The 27,868-nt window shown below is 47.3% G+C and overlaps 1 protein-coding gene across 1 annotated transcript in view; it reads right to left on the bottom strand.

Annotated features, from left to right (window-relative positions):
- The window catches only part of LOC8039840 (carbonic anhydrase-related protein 10), a 314,647-nt gene that overhangs the window by 51,768 nt on the left and 235,011 nt on the right, over nucleotides 1-27,868 (bottom strand). Inside the window, exons 3-4 of the mRNA XM_042289702.1 lie at nucleotides 23,603-23,739; nucleotides 6,774-6,971 (exon numbers count right to left, since the gene is read on the bottom strand). Coding sequence (XP_042145636.1) covers nucleotides 6,774-6,971; nucleotides 23,603-23,739 — 335 coding nt within the window. The remainder of the gene's footprint in view (nucleotides 1-6,773; nucleotides 6,972-23,602; nucleotides 23,740-27,868) is intronic.

Below are 27,868 nucleotides of genomic sequence, written 5' to 3'. Positions count from 1 at the left end.
TGTCGCTCTGACTCGGGTCTGCTGTCGGGAGGCACGTGGCAACGCGAGGGGAATACGCGTCGTGCCTGTGTGCGGCGTTGCGAGCGCGCGCGACCCCTTCTGCTCTCGTCCAATTTGAATTTCACCCCGGGAGTGACGACTGGGAACGGATATTTTTTTGTTGCTTTTTCTCTTACCCGTGCTGAACTTTCTTATTTGCCCCTTGGCCTCGTTCTGTTCTCCAGTGTTCTGTCAATCTGGCGCAAACCCCCTCCCCTCCCTTGGCACTTGGCGTCGTTTCATCGTTTGATGCTTCTGTGCCGCTCGCTTTAGGCTAGGCTTTGGCATTTCTCGGGAAATTCGACAGGTTTTCTACACCAAGACCGGAATGAAAGTAATCGCGCAATAAATTAGGAAATAAAAAAGAAGGAAACGTGTATGGCACAGGAAGACCACGAGCTGCTTTATTTGACGGTGTCATTGTAAACTTGTAGGTAAAGTAAAATGCAGCGTCGTTTAGATCAAGGCGTTCCCAGATGGCGGAGTTTCCAAAGATCCTGAGTGTGTAATTCGAGATGGATATACCTGCACCGTTCATTTTTATGTGTTTTATTTTTTTTGTCGTAACAGCAATCGTGATGGGTGTTTTTTCGTGAATTCAGTGGTAAAAATAGAGGGAAAAATGATGCCGGTGTAGAGTTTGTAATGCGAGGGGCACTTCAAAGGACTCTCACAAAGGTTTCCTTTGAACCCCTTTTAGGATGTCTTTCAATACCTGAATTTTATATTTTAGTTAGAATCCTAACGGTCATTGCTTTCAGTTTTCTTTTTTCAGTGTGTACCATAAGTGAGGTAACCATAAAACGTCTGAACTCTCATGTTATAATTTGGCGCGACACACGGTTCAGAGGGCAGTTCAAGACAACTACAACTTTTTTGTTTTTCTTTATTAAGGAAAAAAAATAATCGCTCAGCAAACACGGATACACGCCCCGCATAATATCTCGCTTGATAAAAAGAGTACACTTTTTACATTCTCCTGCAACGCCTCATGATAAAAAAGAAGTCGATGTGGTCTATTAGCGCAATAAATTCGAACCAGTTAAACAAAAAATTGCGGTTGCTTAGCTCGGCTATGCCAGGATATACGTAGCGTGAGCTTATGCGCACAAAATGAGAGGCGCTGTCCAGCGGTTCCGGTGCAGCGTCAGACTTGGCTACTGCGCAACGGAGGCGCACAGCTGGGCACGCGGCGGCGCCGGTGCGTCTGCCGCGGCTATGACGTCACTCCTCTGGAAAGCGCAGACCGGCGAGGCGCGCGCAGCGGCGGCGGCTCGGGCGCACCAGCTGTGTGCCGTGTGACGTCACTGCTCCTCGCGCATGCGCAGCATGGAGCAAGGCTCATTATGCGAGCCACGCGAAACTGCTTGGCCTCTGCCAATGTAGCTCCCGCCAAAAAAAAAAAAAAAAAAAAATCAAATTTTTGTTTGTAAGTTGGTCGCATGTTTACCTGTATATCCGGTCGTCTTAACTCTACCGTAGCCATAAAGCGCAGTTTTAATGGAAAGTTGCATCGGGATTTAATTGTGTTGCCCAATCTTGGGCGCGATCTCGCTACAAAAGATTTGATTAGCTTCGCGATTAGAAATCACAAGAAGCAACTGTGTATCAAGAAAGTTATTTCGTCCGTTGTTACTGACCCATTCTGAATAGGCGTACGACACCTGTAGTACATACAGTATTTTCCGACTTTTGTCTGTGATCACACGTGTCTGAAGATAAAACTATTACGCGGTGCGCACTTTCTACAGGTTCAAACTACAAACGTATTCGTTTCCTAAGATCGTTTCCTATGATTAGACGTCATAGATTTTGTAGGTGACTTCTTATACGAATCTTGATTTATGTGTGATCGAGCCTTTATGTGTGTAATAGGCCAGTCATTTTTTCAAGGTGCGCAGAGTATGAGAATGTTACGTGCGAACTATGCATCGGGCGCAAACTATCTAAGGAAGACTCTTTTTTTTTTTGCAGAACTTCGCGGAATACACCACGGTTCTGCCTATAGCCCGGAAAATATGGTAAATTATAGAATGAATAAACACGTAAATTTTCAAAATCAGCTTCGGCGTCAAAACTGGGCCGACGTAAGAACAAAACGAGCGGCAGCTCGTGCCTTCCCCTGTAAAGGGTGCACCGCCGCTAGAAGACGCTAACAAAGGGGAAGCCAGCTTAACGGAGGTTCTCCTTCGGGGGCGCGTTTGCGTTGCCCGTGCCCCTGCTCTGTTGTAAACAGGGACAGAAACCGGATCGGTTTGTTCACACATGCAGCGGAGCGTTACAAGCATAGCGCTGACCTCGTGCTAAGCGCGTGCTGACGGGAGCGTTCACCAGCTTCGTATCGCACCGTCAAAACTGTTACTCGTGGCAGGCGATAAGTAGCCCACGACAGGTGAGCCGCGCTTCTTCAGCGCTTCGCAGCAAGTGAGAGCCGGCCTTAACAGTAACACGAACCGAAAACCGTTTAGGATTGAAATCTTTTCAGTAACCGTAATCGGAATGAAACTGATATTTTAATTCGCTTTTAACTGTAACCACAACCGTCACTCTAACCATATCCGTAATGTCTTGACCGGTAACCGATATATTAAATCGGTTGAACATTCTCTTTTCCAACAATAATACAGCGGAACATATACGATGATCTTGAAATGCCATCGGCATTTGTCAAAACCCGCACATCCTCTCCACTTTGCTTACTTTCTTCGGGAAAGCAGCCGAGGAAAGGAGTGAGAGAGCGAAAACGAAAGCGTGGTCACGGAGGTGGCGGTGGGTGCGTGTGGCAGACGACGGGGCGAATGGGACGGATGGGACGGCGGGACAGCGGCATGCTTCCTTTGCTATGCTCCATTTCAGCTTAACCTCGCAAACGCTGGATCCCACAGGGTTGGTGGGGCAATAAAAGAGCCCCAAAAATCACGTGACGGCGCACCACGGAATGAAAAACTCGCGTATAGCGCCGCCACCTATTTCGCTTCGATGCTCGTATTGACTTTCATAGAACCATAGATGTAGACGTTTGCGGAGCTAAGGCTCACAGTGACAGCTCTGCTATGGCCAGTAGTCTCTGTGGCCGCGACGATTTCAACAAGACAAGAAAAACTGCTCCCGACAAGTGACTATTGGGAACCAGTAAATGCCGTCGATGCAGTTCTAGCGTCAACAACGGAGAGCTAACAAGACGGCTAGCCGTAACGTTGGATGACGGCAGAGTTCTTTTCTGTCATGTATGCGGCTGGCGAGTGAAAGCTTAGTGGCTCTTGGTTGTTCAATTTTTACATGGTGTGCGACCTTTTCATTCCCAAAGTATTCTATTGAGAAAAGATACGCGATCATGTGGAAATTTCGAATCTTTTGGTGGGGAGGCACTCACTCGAGTGAAGGACGCTTCAGCGGGCAAAGCCTCGTCGACGATGTTTCACCGATTGACGCGAATATGGTCGGCCGGTCAGCCAGTTGACAATATTTTATTTCAATTATCTGAGTTTCAACAGTTGGTTCCCATTTTTTAAAATGCAATTAATGTTTCGTGGTATTATATCGTGCAAATGAACTCTATTGTAAACTTTATTTATTAAAATCATCACGACGTTAAAAGTTCAAAATATTTATTTTAGGCATAAGACACGCGTTGTGTGCTCCCAAATAGGGTACTTTAATCGTGACCCTGGTGGAAAGACGAGCGTTCAGGAATGTTATGGTAATGGCGCTAAAAGAAACAGCTTGGCTGAGTTGGTCGGTTAGAGAAAAAATCAGCATTCAAAAGTTGAACTGAAGTATACTTTTTTAATGATGAATAAGCAGTGTTACCATATCGTTACTAGCGTGAAAACTAGTTGAATGAATTATGTAAAGCAAATAAATAATGTGAACAAGAGCCTTGAACCAATAAATCTTCTGACTAACCTATAAGTAATAAAGAAGTTTCGAAATGCTTCTCATTCTCGATAGTTTGGATCTGGACGAACATCGTGCCCGCGTGCGATCATGCATCACTACAGCGTGAGGCACTTGAAGATCCCAGGCTAGCCGTTCTGCTTTGTCTAACTTTCCCACCTACAGCGTACAGACATGTCGATTCTTTGAACGGTTGACAAGCATCATGCTGTCCACATATCCACAGACACACACACGAAATTGTATGCTTCTGATTACTTTCGCCTCGCCTACCCGTTGCAGAATATCAGAGATTACTTCAAATCGTTTATTGAAGAACTGTTGCCAAACATTAACAAAAATTATTCGCAATCAAATTTTGTTAATTATTAGCTGGATAAAAAAGAAATTGAACAAAAAAAATTGTTTTTAGGAGCGGCTAACTATACCGAAAGGGTAAATATCAGAACCTTAAAAGACCAAAACAAAACCGGTTTGGAGGAAAACCTTTAACCGTAACCGCAACAAGACGGATAAATTTAACGGTTTCAGACTCTGGTTTAAAAGTACTGGTCGGAAAGCCGCAATATCTCGTACAAGATCTGTCACCGTAAAAGCTAACACGTCTTTCAAAGCTCAAAACATATCTAAACTTTTTTACATACAGCATGCTCACGCCGGGATGATTGAAAAGTGAAATGTTGCTCCGTAGTTCCTTTTAAAAGTTGTTTTTGGGCTTATTGGTCAATACTGATTGAACGTTCACTAACGTTGCGCCGCGACGTTCCCTTGCAAATGGGGGTTATTTCGCGGCATATATAACTTTTCATTTTTATATCTCCACGCTTGTATTAAATGTAGATTTGGCTTTTAAGCACGCTCGCTTAAGCGAGGCATTATTCCATTGGGTACGCCTGTGGATCAAAAACGCCGGAAGCCGCGTAACACCAGCGCGAAAAACCAGAAAGTCGGTATCTGTTGTCGTTTTGTTTACATCCTGCGTAAGCTACATTGTTCCATCTTGCAAGCGCGCCTGGCGCAAAAAGCGTGCTGTCTCGAACAACACTTACATATCACTTTAGATTGTGACACTTCAGTAAGACTCGAAAGGTGTGTAAGATGGTAAGACAGATTTCTTGGAATTTTAAAAACCTCAATGAAAACAAACTAGGAAAACGGCGGTGTTTTCTTTTAGTTCCCTGTTTTCTGGCAATTCTAGTATTTTTGAATATCTGTCTTCCGCTTTTTTTTTTTTGTCCCTATCACCAGTGTGAATTTCATGTCTAACATTAGTTGGCAATACGGCACGCCTTACACGATGCGTATTCTGTTTTGTCCAGTTATGCTTAATGGGTACGGGCAAACGGATGGCTATCAAAATTTGACGTCTCCTTGGTATTGCCGTGGTCGTCATTTTTAATACTTCATTCGTCTCCTCATACTTCTCCGGTTTTACATGATATGACTTTTAGAAACATGGTTACCTCGGAGATGATTATTTTCTAATACAAAACAATGAAACATCCCTGCCTAGCGCTTAATCTAAGGGGGCTCGTTCACAGATATTGTTCTCTAACGCGAAGAGCGGAACAGCCATAATAATGGGCCAAGGAGTGATAATGTGCGTGACGGGAACACAACACTGTAAGAAAACCAGAATGATCACTTTTGAGTCGAAATATTGTGACCATTGAACAGGAACAGAAGGCTACGATTCATGCTTTGGTTGCACGGCCCGTCAAGACTCCTAAAACGGCACCCAGCGAACTGCGAATCTTGCCGGAGAAGAACTTTCCCAAATATAAAACGAAACTTCACTTCTTCACTGCAAAGTATCATACATGAAGATATGCGGGAGACGCACTCATCTTAAGGATGACGTCGTTTTTTTTTTTGTTTTTTTTTAACGACCTCTTAGTTACGTCAAACAGGTCTAATTAACATTTTTGTTTATACTCCCGAGCCACGTCTAATGTCCACAAAACAGCCCGTTTAAGAACATGTGGTTCTTAAATCGGAAATATAACAAAGCATATTCTGCTTTTCTCGGTGGCCTAGCTTAGAGCGTTTTGTCGAGATAGTGAAACATGCCTTCTTTCATATCCTCAAACCGCGCTGTGATTGTGAAAAGCGAATAATATTGAAGTGGGGGATTTGAAAATAAATATCAGGTAGTTCCATGCCTGATCGGATAAAGATTAGTAAACATTCTAAGTACAAGGCTGTAGACAAATTTGTACGTAGCGCGTTACATGTAACGCGTTACGGCTATGCAGGTTTTCTAATTTAACGAATTATAACGGCTTAGTTACTTTTCGAAAGGAAGTAAAAGTAATGTGTTTTAAGTATTTTCGGTGTAATAACGAATAAAAATGTTAAGTTGCATCTGGAGAGAAATGTAACGAACACGAGCTACCCTATTTGGTTTTCCCCCAGCTGGCGGGTGTGACTTTCAGAGAGAAAAGAAAAACGCCAATAAGAATATAAAAAAGCCAATGAATGCGCTAAAAATCTGTAGGCATTATTCACGACACAAAATATTGGGAAGCGTATACTGCTTCAGAAAACAAACAAACATATCCAGTGTAACGAGAAACGAACTCGTTACTTTTGAGTTGAAATAAAGAGGTTTCTTTTAGTCTTAGTAACAAATTACGTACTTAGTCACTTTTTGAGCGAGTAACAATTAACAGTATTTAGTTGTTGCTTCCTTCAGTAACATGTACGTATGGCCGTAAGGTAGGTTCAGCCGTTTATACGCGGGGACATTACACGTCCGATTCGGCGTTCCCTTCGACCCTTACGAAGCTGTCTTCGCCAACTGTGCGGCGGTGCACACTGGGGCCCCCCGTACGTACCTCTGCCGGGAACGGCTTTCCGGCGACGGTGTGTTCGGACCCGCGGTCGTCGGAACGCCCGTAGTGGATGTGCAGTTCGTGGACCCGGTACTGGTAGGACAGCGGGCCGCCGGAGATGTTCACCGCCAGACCCGGGGCCAGGGTGTCCGACACCCGGAAGATGACGCCGTGGCCCGTGTTGGTCACCAGGCCGCTGATCTGTGGAAGGGAGAAGCGTTGGTCCTCCGGTTGATGCTCCCGTGTCGTGATGGTGCGCGTGGTTGCATCGAGACTCTCAGGGTGCTGTACCACTACTCATTCCTCCTGCAGAGGACACGGTGTCTATTGCAGACGTGATAAGTGTTGGCGGAAAGCCTCAAACATTTCTGAAGGCTTCATACAGACGTCTGTTTTTAATGTGTCTGGAAACAAGTTTTGCATGACAAATCCGATGTTATACTGCTCATAAATTATACAAAAGACGCCGTGTTCCCGGCAGACAGGATTGCAAAATTATCTTCGGGCCCGCCTCGTGCATTTTCGAACAATGTTTGCGTCGTATAGATACGTGCTTCCAGCTTGTCTGCTGACAGTTAGACAGTTTGTTATGCCCAATGTGATAGGACAGTCATACGGGGAAGAAACACGCCTCACAGAGCGTCCGCAGAACTGTCGTTTGCATGCTCTATGAGTGGTGTGAAGGCGGCTTAAGAGTTTTGAAGCAGCAACATAATTATCTTTAGACATTGTGTTTCGTGCATTCCGAAGCGTTGAAATGTTGACTAGCTGGTATCAAATAGACAGAAAACAAACCATCCAAAAAACAGGGTTTAAACGAAGACATGCACGGCGGATGAGTCCTATTCGTCGTGCGTGTCTTTGTTTTGTATTTTGTGCCCTATATTGTATTGATCCAGGGCTTCAAGTGTATATATTCACTACATAAAAAAAACGAGAAGGAGAAGGAAAAGCGGCACGAGGCTGCTTGATAAAGTCCCCTCGTTCACAGACTGCTGCGCAACTAGGAATCAAGTCAAACAACATTAAAGTGAAAAAGAAAGAGATGAAATGGAACAACCACATCACGACAAGACGATTACAGAGATTACTAAGAAACGGACAGGAGTGGGGATTGAGCTCAAGGATCGTAATCTAATCCACACTCCTGGCTATCTTCGATCTGTGTGAGCATCGTACCGGTGCGTGTTTCCATAATCACTGCCGTGTGATGCACCCTAAAAGTCTCAAGGTAGCACTATACACTGCCTGAATTTCCCATCCACGGCGGAGGCACACGACACCCATTGGTATTAACTTTCAATCTAATCGTACCCGCAACACAATTACAATGACTGTCAAAGGGTGGGACGTCTTCAACGAAAGCAGTTTGTTTATTCAAGTTGAAATTAATTTATAAGAAATTACACTACTTCTGAGGGGCCTTTTTCTTCCTCGCACTCGCAAATACAACACACGTTGCCGGCGCTCCAGCCCTTTTATTTCACTCGTCATTCCACCAGCGATGCAAATACCGGAAGCCCTCCCCCCCCCCCCCCCCTTTCCCCTTTCTCCTGTCCAGACATCCCGATTCCTTTGCTCAGCTGGACATCTTCCATTTTGCCCCCTCCCCGAAGGGAGAAGGGGGAGGGAGGAGAAGAAAGGAAGAAAGAGTTGCCAGAAGGTGAGAGATTTAATTAGAACCCGACCTGCGCCCAGAGGTGCTAAGAGTGTACGAAGGGGGTAGGGTGTGTTGAGAGTGGCCCCGCGCGAGCAATCACACTGCGGCCGAAGGACCCCGCGGCGCCCTCCCGTCCGCCGTCAGTCTAAGTGGATTAGCGGCCACATTCTGTCTCCCACTCTTTCGTTCTCTGCGTTTTCTCGTCCGCCCCTTCCCCCCCCCCCCCCCCCCCTTCCTCAACCCCGTCCTCCACCCCATCCCATCCCCTGGTCTCCTTCCGACTTCTTTCCGAAAATGGACGAGGAGTTTCATGCGCCTCTCGGCGGGTTGTCCCGGGACAGTCGAGGCGCCTTTTAATTGGCTCAATTAATCAGCGGGGGAGGGGGGGGGGACGTTTTCTCTCTCAGCGTCATCGAGGAAAAGACCGAGGGAGGAAATTGGAACCGCGTGAACTCCGGGTCGAGTCAGTCCTCCTCTCTTCGCTCGAGAGAGCGAGAGAAGGTCGGGAGAGTGGCAGCAACCAACTGGGCCTCGGAGTTTTCGCTCAACCGAACGCAGGGTTGGACTGAGTGACGTGACGGAGGCTTGGGGGGAGAAGGGAAAGTGCCTGGGAACTCTTCTCAATGATTCACAATAATGACTGCTTAAACAAGGCGCCTGCGCTCTCGCGCGCTTTGTGGGGATGGCGCCGCGAGTGGTGGCTGCTTCGAGGGTGCGAAAGGGGATAGCAGAGGAAAAGCTGGAGTGTGACTTAGAGTGATGCTGAGCGTACACCGCATTATTTTCGATTTTTGCCTGAAAAAAAAAAAGCGTTTATGGCGCCGTAGATTGCCCGCAACATTAGCCGTGATAGCATTTGCTACCAGACAGCTAAGTTCAGTGGAAACATTTTTCCGCTAACTTTAGCGGGGAAACGTGCTAGCGGACGCCGTTGTTCCCAGCAGCGTCACAAGGTACGACGTGCAAATGTATGATGCGTCGGAAAACACCGGAGCTGCCGCCTTTGCTTTTTGCGGGGTACGGCAATGAGCCTACGCATTTGTGTTTTTTTCCGACGCCTTCTCAACAGTTAAGTCAATTGAATTGTCAAGGAATGCGATGAAAACCATTAGGCACGAATATCACGCAGCTTCGTAATAATACTTTTCAGTTAAAGCCCTCGTTGGGTGCCAAGGCGCCAAGGGTCCCCTACATTCTCCACTGCCGAGTCAACAACCATGCCTAGAGGGAGGATGGAGTTATCCCGGTGGCGGCCTCGAAACTCCTGTCCTTGAATTTCACCGCCGCTATTCGACCGACGACGCTGCCACGATCAGAATGATTTCCTTCTCGAGTCTCCAAGCTTCCCTCCCGGAGTCCATTTCGTACTCCGGTCTGGCTTTGAAACGGACGCTCTCTACGTTAAAAACGGTCACTGGGCTCCCCAGCGAAGAGGCACATCTAAGGAGAAGAGGACGATCAAACTTCCATCGCGCGGAGGGGAGCTCGCACTTGATGACCTGCGGGACTCGGGATACGGCATCCGGACGATCCAGCCTCCTCTACCAGAGCGGTAGACCCCGACCCACGGGCTGTTCTTCTCCAAGCCGACGCTGCTCTCGCTTCAAATCAGGCGGCAATCATTTTCTACTCGGCCGCAAACCCTCCAACGCCATACCGGTGGTTAACACCCTCACCACCGGCTCTCTCTCTCTGAACCAAATTGCACTCGCACAAAGAAAGAAAACCAACAAACAAAAAATGTCAAAACGCAAGCCAAAAAAAAAAAAAAAAGGCAGGAAAGGCCCCCGAGAGGTCCGCGATCGGGCCTGGCCCAATCAGTATTCGGAGCCGAGAGTATAGCCCGAGAGACCCTGCTCCGCGCTTCCCGTTTCCACGGTTCCCCATCTTCCGATCGCTCGCTCCTTCCTCCTTAGTTATCTTCTTTGTTGGCTTCTTTTTCGGCTTGTCTCGGTTATTTGATTGCTTGTTTGATCTTTTTTTCTGATACCCCGAACCATTTGCTTGGGAGCTCAAGCAGCGATCCCATGCGGCGTAGACCGGAAACAGCGGGCGACCTTTGGTCAGAGCGAAGAACAGTCCTCCTTGCTCCCAGGGCCATTCCGAAACCGAAACCGTCTTCTCCGCTCGCAATAATGGCATTGTCGATAGCATTTACCTCGCGGGACCGACTATCATAAAGCAATTTCGGTGAGCCCAAACCCTAGGGCTGTTGTTGCTGCGGGGGCGACCGCTGCTGCCCTTGCATCCGATGTGATCGGTGTTGTGTTGCTATGCCTAAATTGCGCAAAAAAAAAACTGTACTTTTTTGTTGTGGTTGTTGTTATCTCGAGAACGCGTTTTATTGGTAAGGCGACGCGAGCACTCAGAGTGCTTGTATGGTCTGGTAGATCGCCTGCTAGAAAAAGATTGCCCCTTGTGACATTCGTACAGGTCATTTCGATAGTTTGGTAATTTGATAAAATATATCGTCTAACTAGTTGTAAGCAGCTCAGCAAGCCGTGTATTGGAGACGTGCGCAACAAATAGCTTCGCTATGGTCGGCTGGCCACGATTGGTCAAACGCTCATCATGGCGTTTTGAGGCGGTATAGATAACAGCAATATATTAGACCGACACCTTTAAGGGTGTTGGTGTATAATTCCGCCGACTCCAAGCTTCTAGCCGTGAGTTTTACCCCAACCACCCAACTAGTCTTTTGAAACTGACAATAGGAAGCCGGGAGCACAACGTGTGACGTCAGGGCGGGGTAAATCTTTGTTATGACGTCACGTATAAGAAGCGTGAGAGGGCGCCACTGGCCAGTTTATGCCAGCTTTCACGGGCTAGGCTAATCCAGGGGACGTAAAACCTCAACGACGCACCACTACCCGCTAATAACCAGACTGGAATAAAAGAAAGAGCGCCGACGCGAACGCAAAAAGAAGCTAACGCAAACGTGGTTTCCTTGTCTCCCGGTAACAGTTTACTAACGAATCGATTGAAACTATGCCGCTATAAAAATACCTAAATTCAAAAAGCGGCAATTGAATGCTATGTGCTGGAAAACTGAGGGAGAGGAGAAGATGACAGCGCGCGGTACGTCAGAACGTCGAGCCCTGGTTGGTACGATTAGTGGGTAGACCTAAAACTAGTTGCCTTTGTCTCCACTGTCATAGCCTCCTCTATACTCGCCAAGCCTGGCAGTTCGACGACGAAGCCATGGAGTGCCCGGTCGCAGATTTTAAGTACGGGGATCTGGTAGCGCAGCACATCAAAGAGTTATTTCTCGGGGAACCTGGACGTCAGAGCACAGCATTTGCAGCGGCGAGGACCCGAAACACAATTGTTCGCTTGGGAGAGGTGTGTTTCGGCGTCTCGCCGCAGCGGGGCGCCAGTCACGTGGCTCTCCCCTCATCCGTTGTCTGCCGCTCCATCTTTTACATTTCGGCGGCAGCTTCTCGCGGCGATCTGCCAGGCTTATCAGTATATAGGAGGCTATGACACTCTGCTCGTCCAACAGGTTAGAAGACGAAACGCAGACGTCCGACGTTTAACTTTCGGAGTCGAACCTGTTCGACGAGCGCAGTGGAGACAAAGGCAGCTAGCTTTAGGTCCACCCTCACTTTCTCAGCTCATAGGAGGCGCTTTCGGTCCTCACTCATCTAGTGACTGAGTTTGAACGAGTCAACGCGTACGGATGCACTCGCTCCAAAGGCCTCCCGCTTGAATACACCTCGCGGATTATAGTAATAGAAAGGATGGGACAAGCAGGAAGGGGTTTCACTTGTCTCGCATCCAGCTCGAGCTTCTTGCCTTCGATAGCGTTTCGGTGTCTCATAAGCCTCGAGCGTGCAGGTAAAGCACGGCGGAAGGCAAAAGAGCGCGTGCTGGAGTCCGGGTTACCCTTCTCACCCTCTGAATGACCATACAAACTCAACTCAACACTTCGACATCACGCGACTACGATGGCGCTGCTGTCTGGTACTGCGCATACGCAGAAGATTCATCTCGCGCGAATCAGGTTTGCGCGCACGCGCATCGCCTACACTTGGTGTGGGAAAACGCGGCTTCTTTGTAAACAGCGCTTTGGTGTAAAAGAGCACTCGGGGACAAACATGTACACCTGCGTAGAGGTAGCATAGCAGAAAAGCTAGCTACTACTCCATTTTATCTTGTTGTGGAAAAGGGGAGGGGGGGGGGTACAAACCCTCGGGTCATAATTAAAGGGCGGGGGGTCGAGCACTGGCAGTCAGCAGAGCGGCCAGTGGCGAGGCTGCCGCGACTATCTGGGGCCCGGGGCGTCGCCGTTAAATCTCGCGGAAGGAGCTCCCTTCGGCACTCGCTTAATTAAAGCGGAGTTCTCAGGGCCCAGGGTTCGCGTTGCTGCCACGTAGAGCGACTGGAGACTCCCCGCTGGAAGCCCGGAATTCGCCGGCGAGGCCAAACGCCAGTCGAGGTGGGTTAAGTCTGGCCTGACTTAGACAAACTCTGCTTCTTTTGCAGCCGGCTTCATTGGAGCGCCTTGGAGAGACTCGGAGATGTGGCCCTGCTGTGCCAGGAGGACCCCCCCCCCCCCCCCCTCTCCTCTTCATTCGCATTGTGCATATCCCCACGAGGAGGCACTCAGAGAGATTGCGTCACCCTCTCCTTCACTACGCGGAAGCTCTCTCGCTCTCTCTCCGAATTGCCGTCGAAAAGTGTTTCCCTCGTCTAGGAAATGGGTTGAGAGAATTCCGTGAGAACTTATCGGGTCAGGTTGAAACGGGGCGGTTTTGCGGAATAGACTTTTGTTTTTGGTTAAGCGTGCAGCATCGTCCTCCCTGCCGAAAGGTATGCTGGGAACGGGCTGTGCAGAACACCGACGGTAGCGGACGACGGCGGTGATTTTCGAGGCGACGGGGATGAGTTGGTGAGCGGGCGAGGGCAGGTGAGTGGAATCGAATTGCCCTCGTCCTTCTTCTGGTTCTCCTTTTGTTGCTGACGTGGACGTATAATTTAAAGAACATTATTAGAATAACCGGAAGGATGAACGGAAGTAAACGAAGTGCTCCAAGATGTTCGAATCGCGATTTCCAAAATATGCCCGCCCTGTAAACTTGGTCCGCGGAAGCAGAGAGTACGCGGAGAACTTTCCGACACGGCTCTGTCATGTTTGACTGCTGCACCAGGCCGGGAGTAACGTCGCGATGAATGCGCCACGAGTTGAGCGCAGACGCAAGCTACGCTCAGACGGAGCACAGACTAATTTCGGAGTTTTGTGCGGAAGAGCATTCAAAATCAGGTTTTGTGAAGGTTACCGGAAAAGTTGCTTTGTGACCCCGGGAAAACAAGAAATCACGAAGGCAGAACGACTCGAGCTACCTTTCGAACAACATTTGGCTTTCAGCGATTCAAAAAACACGGAAATATAGTTCAGTGGAGCGAGCTATAGTTCCACCCTGAGCGCGCGCTATTTTTGTTTTTTCGCCATTATTGCAGTTTTGTTTTGCCAAGGCTTTGTCGACATAAAGGAAAATGATTGTGTTCTGTGTTTGTTCAAACTGCGGGACGTCAATCTGCCCGAATGAACTTCTGGTGTCTCTCCGCTATAGAGGGAAAATATAAACTGTAAGAAATCCCTGCGCGTCTACTTACCCGAAAAACACTGAAAGAGCCAATCTCTACGGTCTACGAAATCAGCTCAGCAAATGATGAGGCGGAGCATCCGTTTGGACCTTAAAATTAAGTCTGCGCTGTGGCAAAACGCAGTGCAAGCATGACGCTTTGCATTGCGTAATGTCACATTGCAGACTTCATTGTTAGGTCTAAACGGATGTTCCGCCTCATCATTCACTGAGCTGATTTCGTAGATCGCAGAGATTGGCTCTTTCAGTGTTTTGCGGGTAAGTACACGCGCAGGCATTTCTTAGGGTATAGCCAGCGCTGTGCAACAGCTAACCTGGGGTTTTTAGCGTGCATTACGCAGTAGCGATAACAGGAACACACGACGCTACGATGCTAATTCAGATGAATTCCCAACTTGCAACGATGGTGGTACCGCGGTGTGAAAATCACGCACCCTAGCTCCTGGATGATCCAGCTCGGAATGAAGGTGTTTGCTTACACCTTCTCAATGTGGAAGTAGTGGGTAAGGCTCTTATATCCTCGCATTTCACAAAATTTTTAATTACTTACGCGTCGCACACCCCGCCCCGTACTGCTGTTATTCGACTATCGTCCAGATGACAGCCATTTCGATAGCGACTAGCGCGCCCCCTATAGGCCATGAAAGTTGTGAATACAAGCCGGGGTGGGGATTGAGTCCTGCACTCCTGGGTTCTGCAGTGCGAGCATCGCTTGACGCGCTTCTTGCAGCGGTTCCCCAACTCGTTCGGTCAAAGATCCGACCTCGTGCAAAAAAAAAGCCCTGCTGCCCTTTTTTTTTTTTTTTTTTTTTTTTCTATGGAACCGCTAGACGGCGCTGGTCGGCAACATTTAGGCCTTAAAGACGTCCTGAAGTGGTTTCTGAGATCGCCTAAATATGGCGTTAACTTCCTCTGCGGGAGTTTATTCTTATTAAATAATATTATATTATTAAAATAAAAAAAATATATATATAATAATAAAAAAACATACAAAATGTGAACGCTGGCCCTGGTTTGGGAACAGGCTCCTTGAGTCGCCAGAGATGACTTCGGTGTATCGCGATTTTTTAATGCTTTTTTCATAGACAAATTGGCCGCGTGTCGTCATGATTTAGAGATTTCTAGGATGCTTAGAGCCAGCAGAGTGAGTTCTTGCCATAGTTAGGCAATCTCAGAAACTTCCTCAAGGCACCTTCAACATCATGTCCCGACGAAGTGCTGCACCACGTGGTTCGAAAGTTTTTCGTGTTAAATAGTCATCGACGCATGAAGAAAAACAAAAGGTTCCGGGCATCTGACAGATTTGTACGTAGCGAGTTACAAGTAACTGAGTTGATTACTTGTAATCTGTTAGAGTTTTCGTAACTTTTTTACGCTTCAATTACTTTTTTATGTGCTAAAACTCGCTGCAATTTAATTACTATTTTTTGTAATCAATTACAAGTAATCAATTTTATGTTTCTGAAAAAGCTAAAATTACCGAGTTAGGGTTTTTTACGTAAAAAAATCGCTGTGTCTGCCGTGCGTCACTCATCTTTGTTCTAGCAACGTTGGAAGCTTTTTTCCGCTAAACGACTAAAAAATGTACACAGGGGTACGACGTCTATATTTGTACATATAGATATTTCTTCGTCAAAATCTTTAGCATGAAATATCGAAAAATCAAAATACTTCAAGAGCTGCGCTCTAATTTCGCATTACAGAGATTTGTAAACGTATTTCTTTTTTATATCTTCGGTAGAGCTTTTAAAGCGCTTCGCAATGCCGCCTTTCTTTTTTTTTTTTTTTTTCACGCCTTCTTTTTTCTATTTGTTGCAGCGGCCCACGGGCCGGGCATCACTGGAAAGACCGCTGCTATTTGCGGGCCGGACGGGGGTTTCCCGACCCCTGCTTTAGATAGAGAGGTAAACTGGCACTATACAAAGTCTACTCACGTAAAACGAGCCAATAATAAAAATAAATAATATATATTCTGGGCTTTCTCTAATGCAATGGTTCTCAACCATTGATATTTCACAGACCCCTTGTAAATTTAGGAGATGAGGGAGGACCCTGTTTGTGGTGAGGGGAAGGGAAAGCTATAGGTTAATTGTGATAATGATTTCATAAATGGATATAAGAGCTAGTTTGAAGTAGACTTTTGTCATTGATATACATACTAGAAACTTCACCCGAACATTGGAACGTTTCTTTTCAATCTGAAAAAAAGACAACTTTTCTTGCCGGGCCTGACTGATAAAACAGGGCCTCGCGGACCCCTAGAATGCTTTCGCGAACCCCCCTTTGAGAACCACTGCTCTAATGTATAGACATTTTGACGAGTAGTACGATCAAGGATTCACACTATTCGACGTGAAAAAAGGCAGGAATGCGGAACTATGTAGTCCTGACCGAGCATGCTAACGAAATGGGAATCATGCGGGAGAATATTTTTATAAAACAGTCACACTTCTGAATATTAGCACGCAGAAAAAAAGAAGAATTACTTGTGCTAGCTAATCTTCTGCAGTGCGCTTCCACATGCAACTATAACTGATAAAAATGTGCGGCGTTAGGAATTTCGGTAAAATTGGTGTGAAACCTGTAAAACAAAGCCGCGGAGCCGTAAACCTGGACTGGATGGCGATGGCCGAACCCCCTGGATTCACACAGTTGTCGGACGAAAACGAAAACCCTTAAAAAAAAAACCAATTCGTTCGCAGACTTGTTCGCTTTGGCGCAGTTCGGCGCCATTTTTTCCGCCTTCTCCCCAGAAAGCTTGTAGAAGTGTTTATTCCAGCACTCTGCAGTCCGCCAAAATGTAAAACAAACAAACAAAACAAACACACACACACACACACACAAACGCACACACACATACACACACACAAGTAAAAACGAAAGCTTAAAATGCACAAGCGCAGGGCTGTCTAACCTTTCCGGATAAGCGACGTCTGTCAAAAAACCTCGTTTCAAAAAGAAAAAAAAAAGAACAGATCGGGGTGTGTGTTCACGATACCAACTTTTACCGACAAGACTCCGAGTCTTCTGGAAAGCTGGCGCGTGTTGAGTTCGAAAGATTGTTTCCTCCCACGCGTGGAAACGCGTGGCAGCAACGAAGCCGTCCTAAAAAAGAAAACTAAAAAAGGCTTCGCACAATTCGAACTTCCCTTTTAAAAGATTAGGTCGTTCGAGTTGGGCACGGTATAGAGGAGAGCGTGCAACTGAAGCCTACTTCAAAAAGGCGAGAACTTCGTGGCTCTCCCGAATGCATTAGACAGCTGCCGACGCTCCAACAAAAATGGCAGCCGCAGGTATGGCCCTCTCCAAGAAGAACAACAACGAACAGTCCACGATGGCTCCTCCGGATGTATAAGCTTGGTCCGCTTCTAGCCGATTGAGATTGTCGACAATCTCGGCACGCTGGTGCGCTTGCTGATGGCGGGGTGTCGGTGTCGGATCAGAAATAGTGCCGCCGCCTGCCTGTTCACGCCGAGCTGGCTGAGTGGGGTTCTAGTTTTACAGCCTCTGGCTCGTGGGAGGGATTTGAGAGCGCGTCGAGACGCGATTGCGTTTCCCGAGAATAGAACGGTAATCGCCGGATGAGGCCGAAATATCGTTCGGGTGGTTCGGCAAGACGGCAAAGATTTATTTCGAACTTTTAAATGAAAAAAAGGAAAAACTGAAACATGTTTAGAGTTTTTCGCGAAAGTCGAATTCAGCCCTTTGTCTCAACTGTAAAACATGGGCATGGATGTTCGTATGTATAGTGTCGCGCGAGCAGGGAATTCGTCCGTGTTTTTCTGCGTGCGAGCCGCGTCGTGGTCGTTATTCTACTCCCACCTGAAGCAGTTGTACTTTATATTCACCAATTCCCGAGAAACACATAGAGACCCCAAATGCTAAGCACGTCACCCACATACGAATACCACCCGCTGAACGTCCTCTCTGTTGAAGTAGAATTCGAGTGTTTCATCTATTTATTGAATCACGTGCCATCTGTCAAACCCGAAGAGTCCAATTTCAATACCAGGTATGTAACGCTACAACCGGTGGCCTGCAAGAGAAACCTCGGCGAACCGACAGTCTAGACTGGTTCTGACCTAGTAGACGAAGGTATACAATCAATAAGATGAGAAGGAAGAATTAGGCGGTGCATGTAGTAGCGCGCTTTTAGTAGAATAGTTGTAGGAATTGTGCTAGCCCCGCCGGAGAACCTTCCAGAACCACGAAGGAGGAGCGGCTGTGGTTTCGAAGCTGTTGCTGTGTAGGCGACGGAAAGGGTTGGGAGAGCAAGACAAAGGGAGCGATAGCGTGTCTTGCTATAGCACGAGGGGCGACGCTCCCTTGCTATATAAAGCAAGAAAGATCAAGAGCGCGGCGGCGATGGGGCGGCGATGTGGGTTTTTGCGTAAGGACCTTGCAGGATTTCGCCGCAGGAGGCACTAAAAGCTGACGCTTGAAAATAAATTAAAAAAACAGCCGAAGTTTGATATATATTTTTTCGTTTGTTTTGTTTCCAGGCGCTTCTTGACAAAAACGAAATAAACACAGAGTGTTTTGCTGACGTGCGAAAACTTGAAGGCCTGTAATCTCTAATTCCATTCAAAGTCTCGCTTGAAAAACAAAACAGAAAAAAGATACCAATAATTACTAACCGAGACGGGAGAGGGCGTCGCTTTTCCCGCCAAATACCGACGGGTAATTAATTCCAACTGGTGCCGCACGCCAGGCCCCCCCTTCCTTCAAAGGGAAACTGGGCCGCGCTCGCTGGGGCCGCTTTGTAACCGGAAGGCGAGGAGGCGCTGTGCCGATAGCGGGCTACCCAACGTTGCCCACAAAAGGGGACGGCGACGAAGACGCGTTCGCTGCGAGAACGACCGAGTGTGCCTAGATGTAAGAGTGCTTCAAGCGGCTCGTTCGGCGCGTGACGCGTTGGATGGGCCGCGTTTGCAATACAAGCTGCGAGGAGGAGCTGTCGAGCGTCTGGAAGCGTCTCTAACTATTTCTCAGTCCTGTCTTCCCATTCTCTTCTCCTCCGCGCAGCAACTTACAGACGCACATAAGCAGCCAAACTGGGAGGAAGGAGCCTGCCATTAAATAGACCCATCTCATCGACCAGTTTCGTTAGGACGCCGCTGTCGCCATTCATCCCGGGAACTTGTCTTTCTTCACGCGCGTCAACCCCACTGCGGGTTTCCGCGAGCAGAGCCTATATAGCACCTAAAAGACAAGGCCGGCCGTGACGTCATCGTCGGTGGCTTTCTGACCCATCCCGAGTGGCAAACTCGCCGAAGTTCAATGAGAAACGCCGTAAAGTGGCAGACGCGTTTGTCTTAGCGTCGCCCCGTGCTTGCGTCGCGCACGCTGTGAGCCGTGCACTACGCGCTGACGGTGACGCTGATGCAATCTAGCCGTTATTTATATGCATCGAACGCTTAGTGGGATTGGTCCGTTGTAACATAGCCTCCTTTATACTGACAAAGCCGGGCAGATCGCTACGAGAAGTGGCCGCCGCAATGAAAAAAGTGGAGCGGCAGACAACGAATAAGAGGAGAGCCACGTGACTGGCGCCCCGCTGCGGCGAGCCGCCGAAACACACTTCTCCCGAGCGAACCAGTGTGTTTCGGGTCCTCACCGCTGCGAAAGCTGAGCGTTGATGTCCAGGTTCCCCAAGAAATGGCGCTTTGATGCTGTGCGCTACCATATCCTCGCGCTCCAAATCTTCGACCGGGCACTGTATGACTCCGTCGTCGAACTGCCAAGGCTTTGCGAGTATAGAGGAGGGTATGGTTGTACAGGCCGTCCGTGTTTGGAGTTGATCCGTCTCGTAACTCCGGGCTCCCTCAACGACCCGCCGAGTGGGCGCTCCCCGTCGCGCTGAGCGCGCGGATGACGACGATACACGAGGCGCCCCCGGACAACGTCGCGGACGCGATAACGCGATACCTTTGTTCCGCGACTCAGAGGCGCAATGCATCTTGAGCGAGCGATCGGGAGACATGCATTATGAATGAGAGACCGCAGACTCGGCACGTTTAGGCGGCGGGGAACCCCGACTGCCGGCCATGCCGTAGTTGAGTGAGTGTGCTCCGCTCGGGTGCGAGAGCGAACGCATTCCCAGCGGCTTCTCAAGCCTGTACTTCTCATCCCCTTAACACGCAAAGGCTTCGAGCGCTAATTCTTTGTGTTTGATCGCGGCTCGATTGCGCGAGCGTTCGTGCAGTGGGAGGGGGCGGAGAGGAAGGGGAGAGGTGGATGACGCGACAGCACCCTTGCCTAGCCCCCATGAGCCTCTAGTTTTTTTTACGAAAAAGGGGCACTCTCAAATAATGGTAATGACCTAGGCTAGATTGTAAACGATCATATTTTACTCATAAACCCCGAGACAGGGAAACGAACCCCCCCCCCCCCCCCCCCAAAAAAAAAAAAGAGAACAACACAACGACGTCTCAAATTGAGACGTCGTTGTGTTGTTCCCGTTTTTCTTTATCTTCGTTTGTTTTCCTCTCTCGGGTTTTTGTAAGTGTAAATGGACCAGGCTTTCTAAGGAAGAAATTCCTCGTTCTTAGGGAAATGGCAACTACCTTCGTCCGTGACATCAAATCTGCTCGTGGCAATATATTCCTTTGCAAAGCTTTACAGAGCCAGCTCCCCCCCCCCCCCCCCCCCCCCCGCCCCCCTGTTCCGATGCCTGACCAATGAACACGCCCTTGCGGGGGCATCGGTCGAACTCGTGCGCGCAGTCTTTGCCTTCAATCTTGTGCGTGCCTGCGAGACAATTGCCTAATATAAAAAATAATGTTCAACCGAAATTCGTTTACTTTATTATTAGCAGTCATTATATTGAGGCACGATTATATTCTGCATCGTTCCTGTTTTATAGCTATTTTTTGTACGACGCGATTGGGGCTGTGCGTGCCTACGAGACACTCGCTAAAATATCGAAGAGTATGCAAATATTATATTCTAATAATAATAATGATTAAATTACGATACGAGTTTCCGCGAGACTTTGGGGTTTTTCCTCGTTATTTTCAGAAATAGTTTGGTAAAACGGGGCGATAAATGAGCCGTCACGATGCATTCGGGTGAAATGGGCTGAGTGGTGGACGCAGTTTGGCCCTCACTTTAGACTTCATGCGCTGAAAATTACATAATCTAATAATACGAGGGGCCATCTTCGGCGCGCGCTGATGCCTTGCTCCTCGTACGACGGAAAGCAGACCTATTCGCGGCGAGAAGTTTGGCTATCGCCGCCTGGTGGACTTTTTTCACAACCCAGAGTGAAGACACTTGAAATTCCTCTGCTGGTACAGGCACGTGGAACGCCAAGCTTCGATGTACCATGAAAATTAAAATAGAGCCTTCTGGGTAGAACGTGCATTGTCTAAACTAAGTGAAGCAGAAACGCCCCTAGCGAGTTTCTCATCGCGAATACGCCGATCGCGCGCCCGGCCGAGGAGAAATTACGCGTGCGCTCGCCTTGAGACGAGACACCCTCTGCGCATGCGTTCCCTAAAATATTGTGAAGAAGAAATCGGTTTCACGCCCTGCACTCTAAAAAAAGAATCATGTCAGTTGACTCGCCGGCAGAAAACGAAACAGTCAATCACGGCAAACAGTACCAGCATCCCAGCGAATGAAAAAAGCTCAGAATACGATTAGAGCAAAACATTCCACGTGAGGAGAAACAATGAACACGATGCTTCACATGTGCATTCTCAGATACGTTTCTATGGTAGGAGCTGAGCCAGGCACGTTGCCAGGGGGTAGGCCCATGGGGCCCGGGCCGCCCCCAATATCTTCCATTTTGCTGGGACCTCCTCTCCCCCCTCCCATTCATACAGCATTTTGTCATGGGCGGGTCCCCCCCCCCCCCCCCCCTTCCCCCCGAAACAAAATTCTGGCTACGTGCCTGAGCTGAGCTGAAGTCTTACTTAAGTCTGACCTAAAGTCATCTTTGAAGTTTCGCTGAAAGGTTCTCTGACGCATCCATCGACAGTCATATTGTCATGAATGAAGGTGAGGAGAGGACGAGCAATAAACTAAAAATATAGGTTTAATCGGCGAACTTGGGTGAAACAAAATAGAGAACGAGCGTCGAGGCAGCAGAAAAGCGGGCGGCGATTAGGCGGCGCCAAGCGAGAGCGAGACTGACTCGACAAGGTCGAGAGCAGCTCTTTATCTTGTGTGCGTCGGCATCGCGAATATTCGGCCCAACAGGTTGGAGCACCGGGCGTTCGGGGTGAGAATGAACAGGCACTTTCGAGAACGAGAAACTAAGGGCCTTAAACTCGTCAGACACAAAGTTGGTGCAGAAAGCTCGCGGAGGGCGCCGATTGGACGTCGGCGATAAAAGCGCGAATTCATCGTCGTGATAGACTAATCGGTGCGCTTTATCAACTTTGGCCCCAACTTTGTGCTTGGCGAGTTTAGAAGCGTAGTACGAAGTAGTAAAAGTTACGCACCGAGTAAGAATAAACGCGAATCTTCTAGAGTTCCGTGACTGAGCGCTTCTTGTTCTGCCCTGTGCGCGGCAATAATTTTCCACATCGGAAATCTAGCATTTGTTTTCACACGTTAGAAGTTTTCAAGAAAAAAAGCAGACACTCTGGCCTCGCTGGAAGGAGAGGCAATCACGCTATTTGCGCGTATGTAGCAGCACGATTACATTCAAAGCGTGAACGCATAGAAAGGGCCGTTGCAGTAGTGAAGATAATGTGTAATTGAAAACATGTTATCATTAGATTGCGCCGGCGTGTGACATCTTCTCGTTCACATTTGCCGTCTTTTACAGCGAAGCTCTTTACGGCTAGGGTTCCGTGGATCCTTCGAGTGCGTCAACAAAAATTCTACGCTCGCACCGCCGCACGCGTTGCACGCGCACGCCTTCCCCGTATAGAAGATTCGAAGTAAATAACCAAAATAAAGCGTTGACAAACTTTCGTGCAAGATGCCATTGTAATGTTGGAAGTTGGTACTTGTTGAAATGAACACACACAACTATACCCGGCGTCTGATACTATAACAACCGTAACCACTTCTTTCTTCTTTTTTTTTTTTTTTTTTTACTTGGAAACCGCACAGCTTCCAAGGAAGACGGCATTCGTTAGCGTCACGAGATCGATCGCTTCTCTTTCTCGTTGTAGAAAAGTTTCCACGTTTGAGCCAGACCCACGGAGACTTCGACGATTCAAAATGTGCACGTCCAAGGCACTAAGAAGCTCAAAAACGAACGTAAATCCACGGTCACATTGCTTATACACCATACAAAAGACAGTCTACATACACTGTCTGAGCTCTCTCTTGTGTGACGGGCCTGTCGTATTAGTCATAGAAAACTGTTTGCAGACATGTTACGAGCATGTATATAAAGCAAACATGTTTAGAACATGCTGGAGACGTGCCAGCAGATAATTATGTCGTCATGTCTTTAGCGAACACCGAACGTATTTCTGTACGATGAACAGTTCGCATTCTGTGTGCCTATACGCGGGAGATTCACGCTAGACGACGGCAAGGTGACGAGGAACCAGGAGTCCGCGATTAACAGCGCAGTAAGTGGGCGGGGCGTGCCTTCTCACCCTGCTCTTGTCGATGTGCAGGGGCTTGAGGTGCGGGTCGAAGAGCAGCGATCCGGGGTTCAGGTCCACGGGGCTCTGGCGACGGCCCTTGCTGCACAGGTTCCAGTCCGGGTTCAGCAGGCCCCAGAAGTCGGGACCTGGGGCCAGAGAGAGAGCGAAGACATCTAAGTTCCGTGCACCCGGCCCGGCGGCACGGAGCCAAACGTATAGCTGCCACCTAAACTCGGGTGCAGGATGAAAGATCTACAATGTTTTTTTTTTTTTTTTTTTTTAATTTTAGCTGCATAAAATTAGAGAAAAAATAAGAGTTTCATTAGGACACTTTTAGTTTTTGGATTCGCTTACGCGGCTTGGCGACCACTAGAAATAAGTTTTTTTTGTGCAATTAAGCGGCTAATTAACGGAGATATTTTAATTAGCTTTTTAGCGAATGACTTCATAGGGCACATTGCAATTCCCAAATTGATGTCCAACCTCCAGACTGTATGCTCCAACCGCAATCTGTAATAAACATGTAAGCATTTGGGCGCTACCCGACAAATTATTGTAGTTCCGCGGGCTTCCTCAAACCGACACTACTTTGAAAAAGAGCGACTGTGACGTCACTTTCTCCATTTTCGAGCAGCGTCACAACTTACACCGAAAGGAAAAAAAAGAAAAAAGATCAACATACCGCGACACTGCCGGTGCACGCATCAGGGGGACATCGTTGCTGTGACGCTACGCGAGGGCGGAGATAGTGACGTCATTGCCACTCTTTTCCAGATTACTTTCGGTTTAAAGGGGTACTCCGCCGATTTTTGAGCTACCTCAACTAACTATATTTTCTGACTCCCAGGCCTTTACCCTTTCTGGTATGCTATTTAGTATCGTGAAATTCATAATAGTTATTGCGAAATCGGCAAATGAAAATGATGCAAAAACAGAAATTCAAATATACCCGCCCTTTTCAGGGCCGTGACGTCAGTGGAAGTTCAGCTTGCCAGTCGGGTGAGCAGTCTAAAAAATAGAATATGCCAATCATTTGTTCCGTGCTGGAGCGCGGGGACTGGAGCGAGCTTCCAAGGCATTCATTTGACACCATGAAACTGCTTCGAATCAGTTGGGAACAAATTCTACAGTCCAAAGAGTTAACCCCTGCACTTCCAATGACGTCACTTTTTCATTGTTGCCAGTAGAGACTTTCAGTTTGAAAAACACGGTGAGGACCAAAATTGTAAATTCAATAACTTCGTGAAAAAAAAATTATTTTGACCTAATATTTGGGATACTATTTTGGCGATGTTGTTTGGCGAGTTTAGCAAAATTTCAAGCAAATCGGGGACCATGAAGAAATCGGCGGAGTACCCCTTTAAGGAAACCCGCGGAACTAAAATAATTTCACCGGCAGCACCCAAAGGCTTAGATGTTTATTACAGCTTGCGGTTGGAGCGTACAGCCTGGAGGCTGACTATCAATTTCGGAAATGCAATATGCGCTCTAAAGCCATTATTGAAAAACAAATTAATTAAAATGTTTTCGTTAATTAGCCGCCTAATTGCTCAATATATATAAAGACGTTAGGGGTAACATTTTCTTGTCACATGCCTTGGAATAATCATGTTACCTATGCTCATAAAAAACTACGCAAAGTTGTCGGAATATTGAATAAATTCAGAAACATACTTCCGGTAAATATATAAAAAAAACTAATTTACAATGCGCTGTTTTACCCTGTGCTCTGCTACTCCCACCTGGTGTCGGGTTCGACTACAAAGGGCAACACTGACAAGTTACGCCTATTACAGAAAAAGGCACTTAGAATAATCCAAAATGTTCCACGTGACTGTCATTCCCTTTCTCTTATTGAAAAACACAAAGTCGTTGATATAACCAATTTGTATGCGGATAGATTGATAGCTAATTATCAATGATCCGTAAGTGAAAGTAATGTCATTTCTTTAGATCTTGGTAATCCAGAAGCAAAGGAGTCTGTATACCCATCGCGACATATGCCTTTCTGGTGTATTCCATTTTCAAGGACAAATTTCCGTTTACAAAGATATCGCCATCAATTACCACTTTTATTAAACACTCTGTTTTTCCGTGGTATTAAAATACACTATGTTAGTCATCGTTTCATTCAAGAAGCTTTATAATAAGTAACCACCACTTTTTTGTATACTGTTGATTGCGAAGTTCAATTCTGGATGCTTTTCTTGTCTGTATCCTTTGTATAGGTGTATGCCTATGTATGTGTGCGCATATTCCTTCTTTTCCGTCTATGAGTGCCAGTACCGCTCTTACCTTGTACTGGGGCGCTGGGACTCGTCAAGCTGCACGCCTGCAGCTTTTTTTCCCAGCGCCCCTGTCACAACCGTACTGTTTGTGGCAAAAGAAACAAATTTGAATTTGAAAATAACCTTGTTTGTGAAATCGGTCACCAAGTCGGGCAAGCTAATTCAAAAATTAAAAGTGTGCCAATAAATATTGTAGTTTTTTTTTTTAGAAATTTGGTGCAGCTAAAAAAAAAACACCCTGTATACGGCGAGCAAGTGCTCCAAAACACGTCTCCGGCGCATCGGAACGTGCGAGGAGGGACACGCCAATCAAATAGAAAACGCGTAGGGAACCCGCGATGATGCTCAGTCAAGCGAGGGCTGTCATTGGCTGAGATTGGGGGAAAACAAAAGCGCGTGTACGCGTTTGGGGGGTAAACAAACGCACGAGGTATACGCAAGGACCAAACGAACGTGGACGCCGTATAGACAGCCTAAGAGAGGCAGTGAGTGACAAGAACCAAGCCTGGTAATGCTGCAGCGCAGCCAATAAGAAGCAGCCGATAAGAACGCCCAAGAAGTTACCACGAAGCAAACCGCGCCCTATGTGGAGCGCAAACTCGTCTGATTCTTGCGCAGGGGCTGCGGTGAAGTCAGAACGGCGAGCTCTGATCGGCTGTGATTGGAAGAATAGTAGGTAGACCTCTATGCTAGCTGTCTCGAGGTCTACCCACTGTCCCTCCAATCGGAGCCAGTCAGACCTCGGCGTTCTGAAGTTAACGCAACCCGTGCGCAAGAACCAGACGAGCTTGCGCTCTGTATTTGTTTCAAACCGGCAGTGACTTCATACGTTCATTGTCGTTTTAACGGATCCGGCGCTGAGGCGTTTGGTGCTCCACAAACCTATCCCCGCCAGTCGGTTAACCACATACTGACCTATCTCCGGCTATTCGAGCGTAACTTGGTCCCTGCAGTACCTGAATTGGCGTTCCCAGGCTGGCTTGTGATCGGAGGGCAGACATTATCACGTACTTTTGCCGGTAGGCGTAGGAATAGCACCAAAAGTACCCAAAACGAACTATCTCGTGGTGTTTTAGTTCTAAAAGCATAACTACCAAACACACACTCACACACACATATATATATATATATGTATATATCAGGGTGTCGAACCGGAACCGAACCGAACCGAAAACCGGAACCGAACCGGTACTTTTTTCCGGAACTGAACCCGAACCCGAACCGTTATATTGTTATCGCGATGAACCCGAACCGGAACTGAACCGAAAAAAAAAATAACGGCTACCGGCTCATGTCAAAACGGTTCGGCCACGCGCTGTTGACAATGAATGTGCTATCAATGCCATTTGTTTTTTAAGTGCCGTCAACTGACACACACCTCGCTTATATATTTTTCTTCTTAACTCAGTCTTGGGAATATAAACGCTGCATCCATGAATCTTGACAAACGCTGCTTCCATGAATCTTGACATAGGAACCAGTATTGCGCTGGTCGCGGCTTGCACAGAAGAAAAAGAATTAAAAGGCTGTGCAAAAAAAAAAAAAATCGCGTCACGGGATTTTATTTTCCTACAATCTCGTAAATCCTAAATGCTGCTGTGTGCTCATTTCATAACACGTTTCTAGAACGTGATGTTGCAATTTTTTTTTATTCTGATGTTATTTTGATTTTGTTATTTTGATGTTGCAATTTGTCATTTATAATTTCCGAACCGGTTCGCGAACCGGTTCAGCGCCCCGAACCGGCTCGCGAACCGGTTCGCGGATCGAATTAATCGAACCGGAACTGAACCGGAACAAAATAAATTTACCTGAACCTGAACCGTAACCGAACCCGTATTTTTTTCGGTTCGACACACTGGTATATATATATATATATATATATATATATATATATATATATATATATATATATATATATATATCACAAACCAGGAGTATTTTATTCAACGTTTTAACCTGAGGCAGGTCTTCGTCAGGAATGCAA

Source organism: Ixodes scapularis, unplaced genomic scaffold (assembly GCF_016920785.2).
Source record: "Ixodes scapularis isolate PalLabHiFi unplaced genomic scaffold, ASM1692078v2 PGA_scaffold13__105_contigs__length_92229423, whole genome shotgun sequence".
NCBI classification, from domain to species: domain Eukaryota; kingdom Metazoa; phylum Arthropoda; class Arachnida; order Ixodida; family Ixodidae; genus Ixodes; species Ixodes scapularis.
The sequence above is the reverse complement of the archived record's forward strand: the minus strand, read 5'-3'. Positions and strand labels throughout refer to the sequence as shown.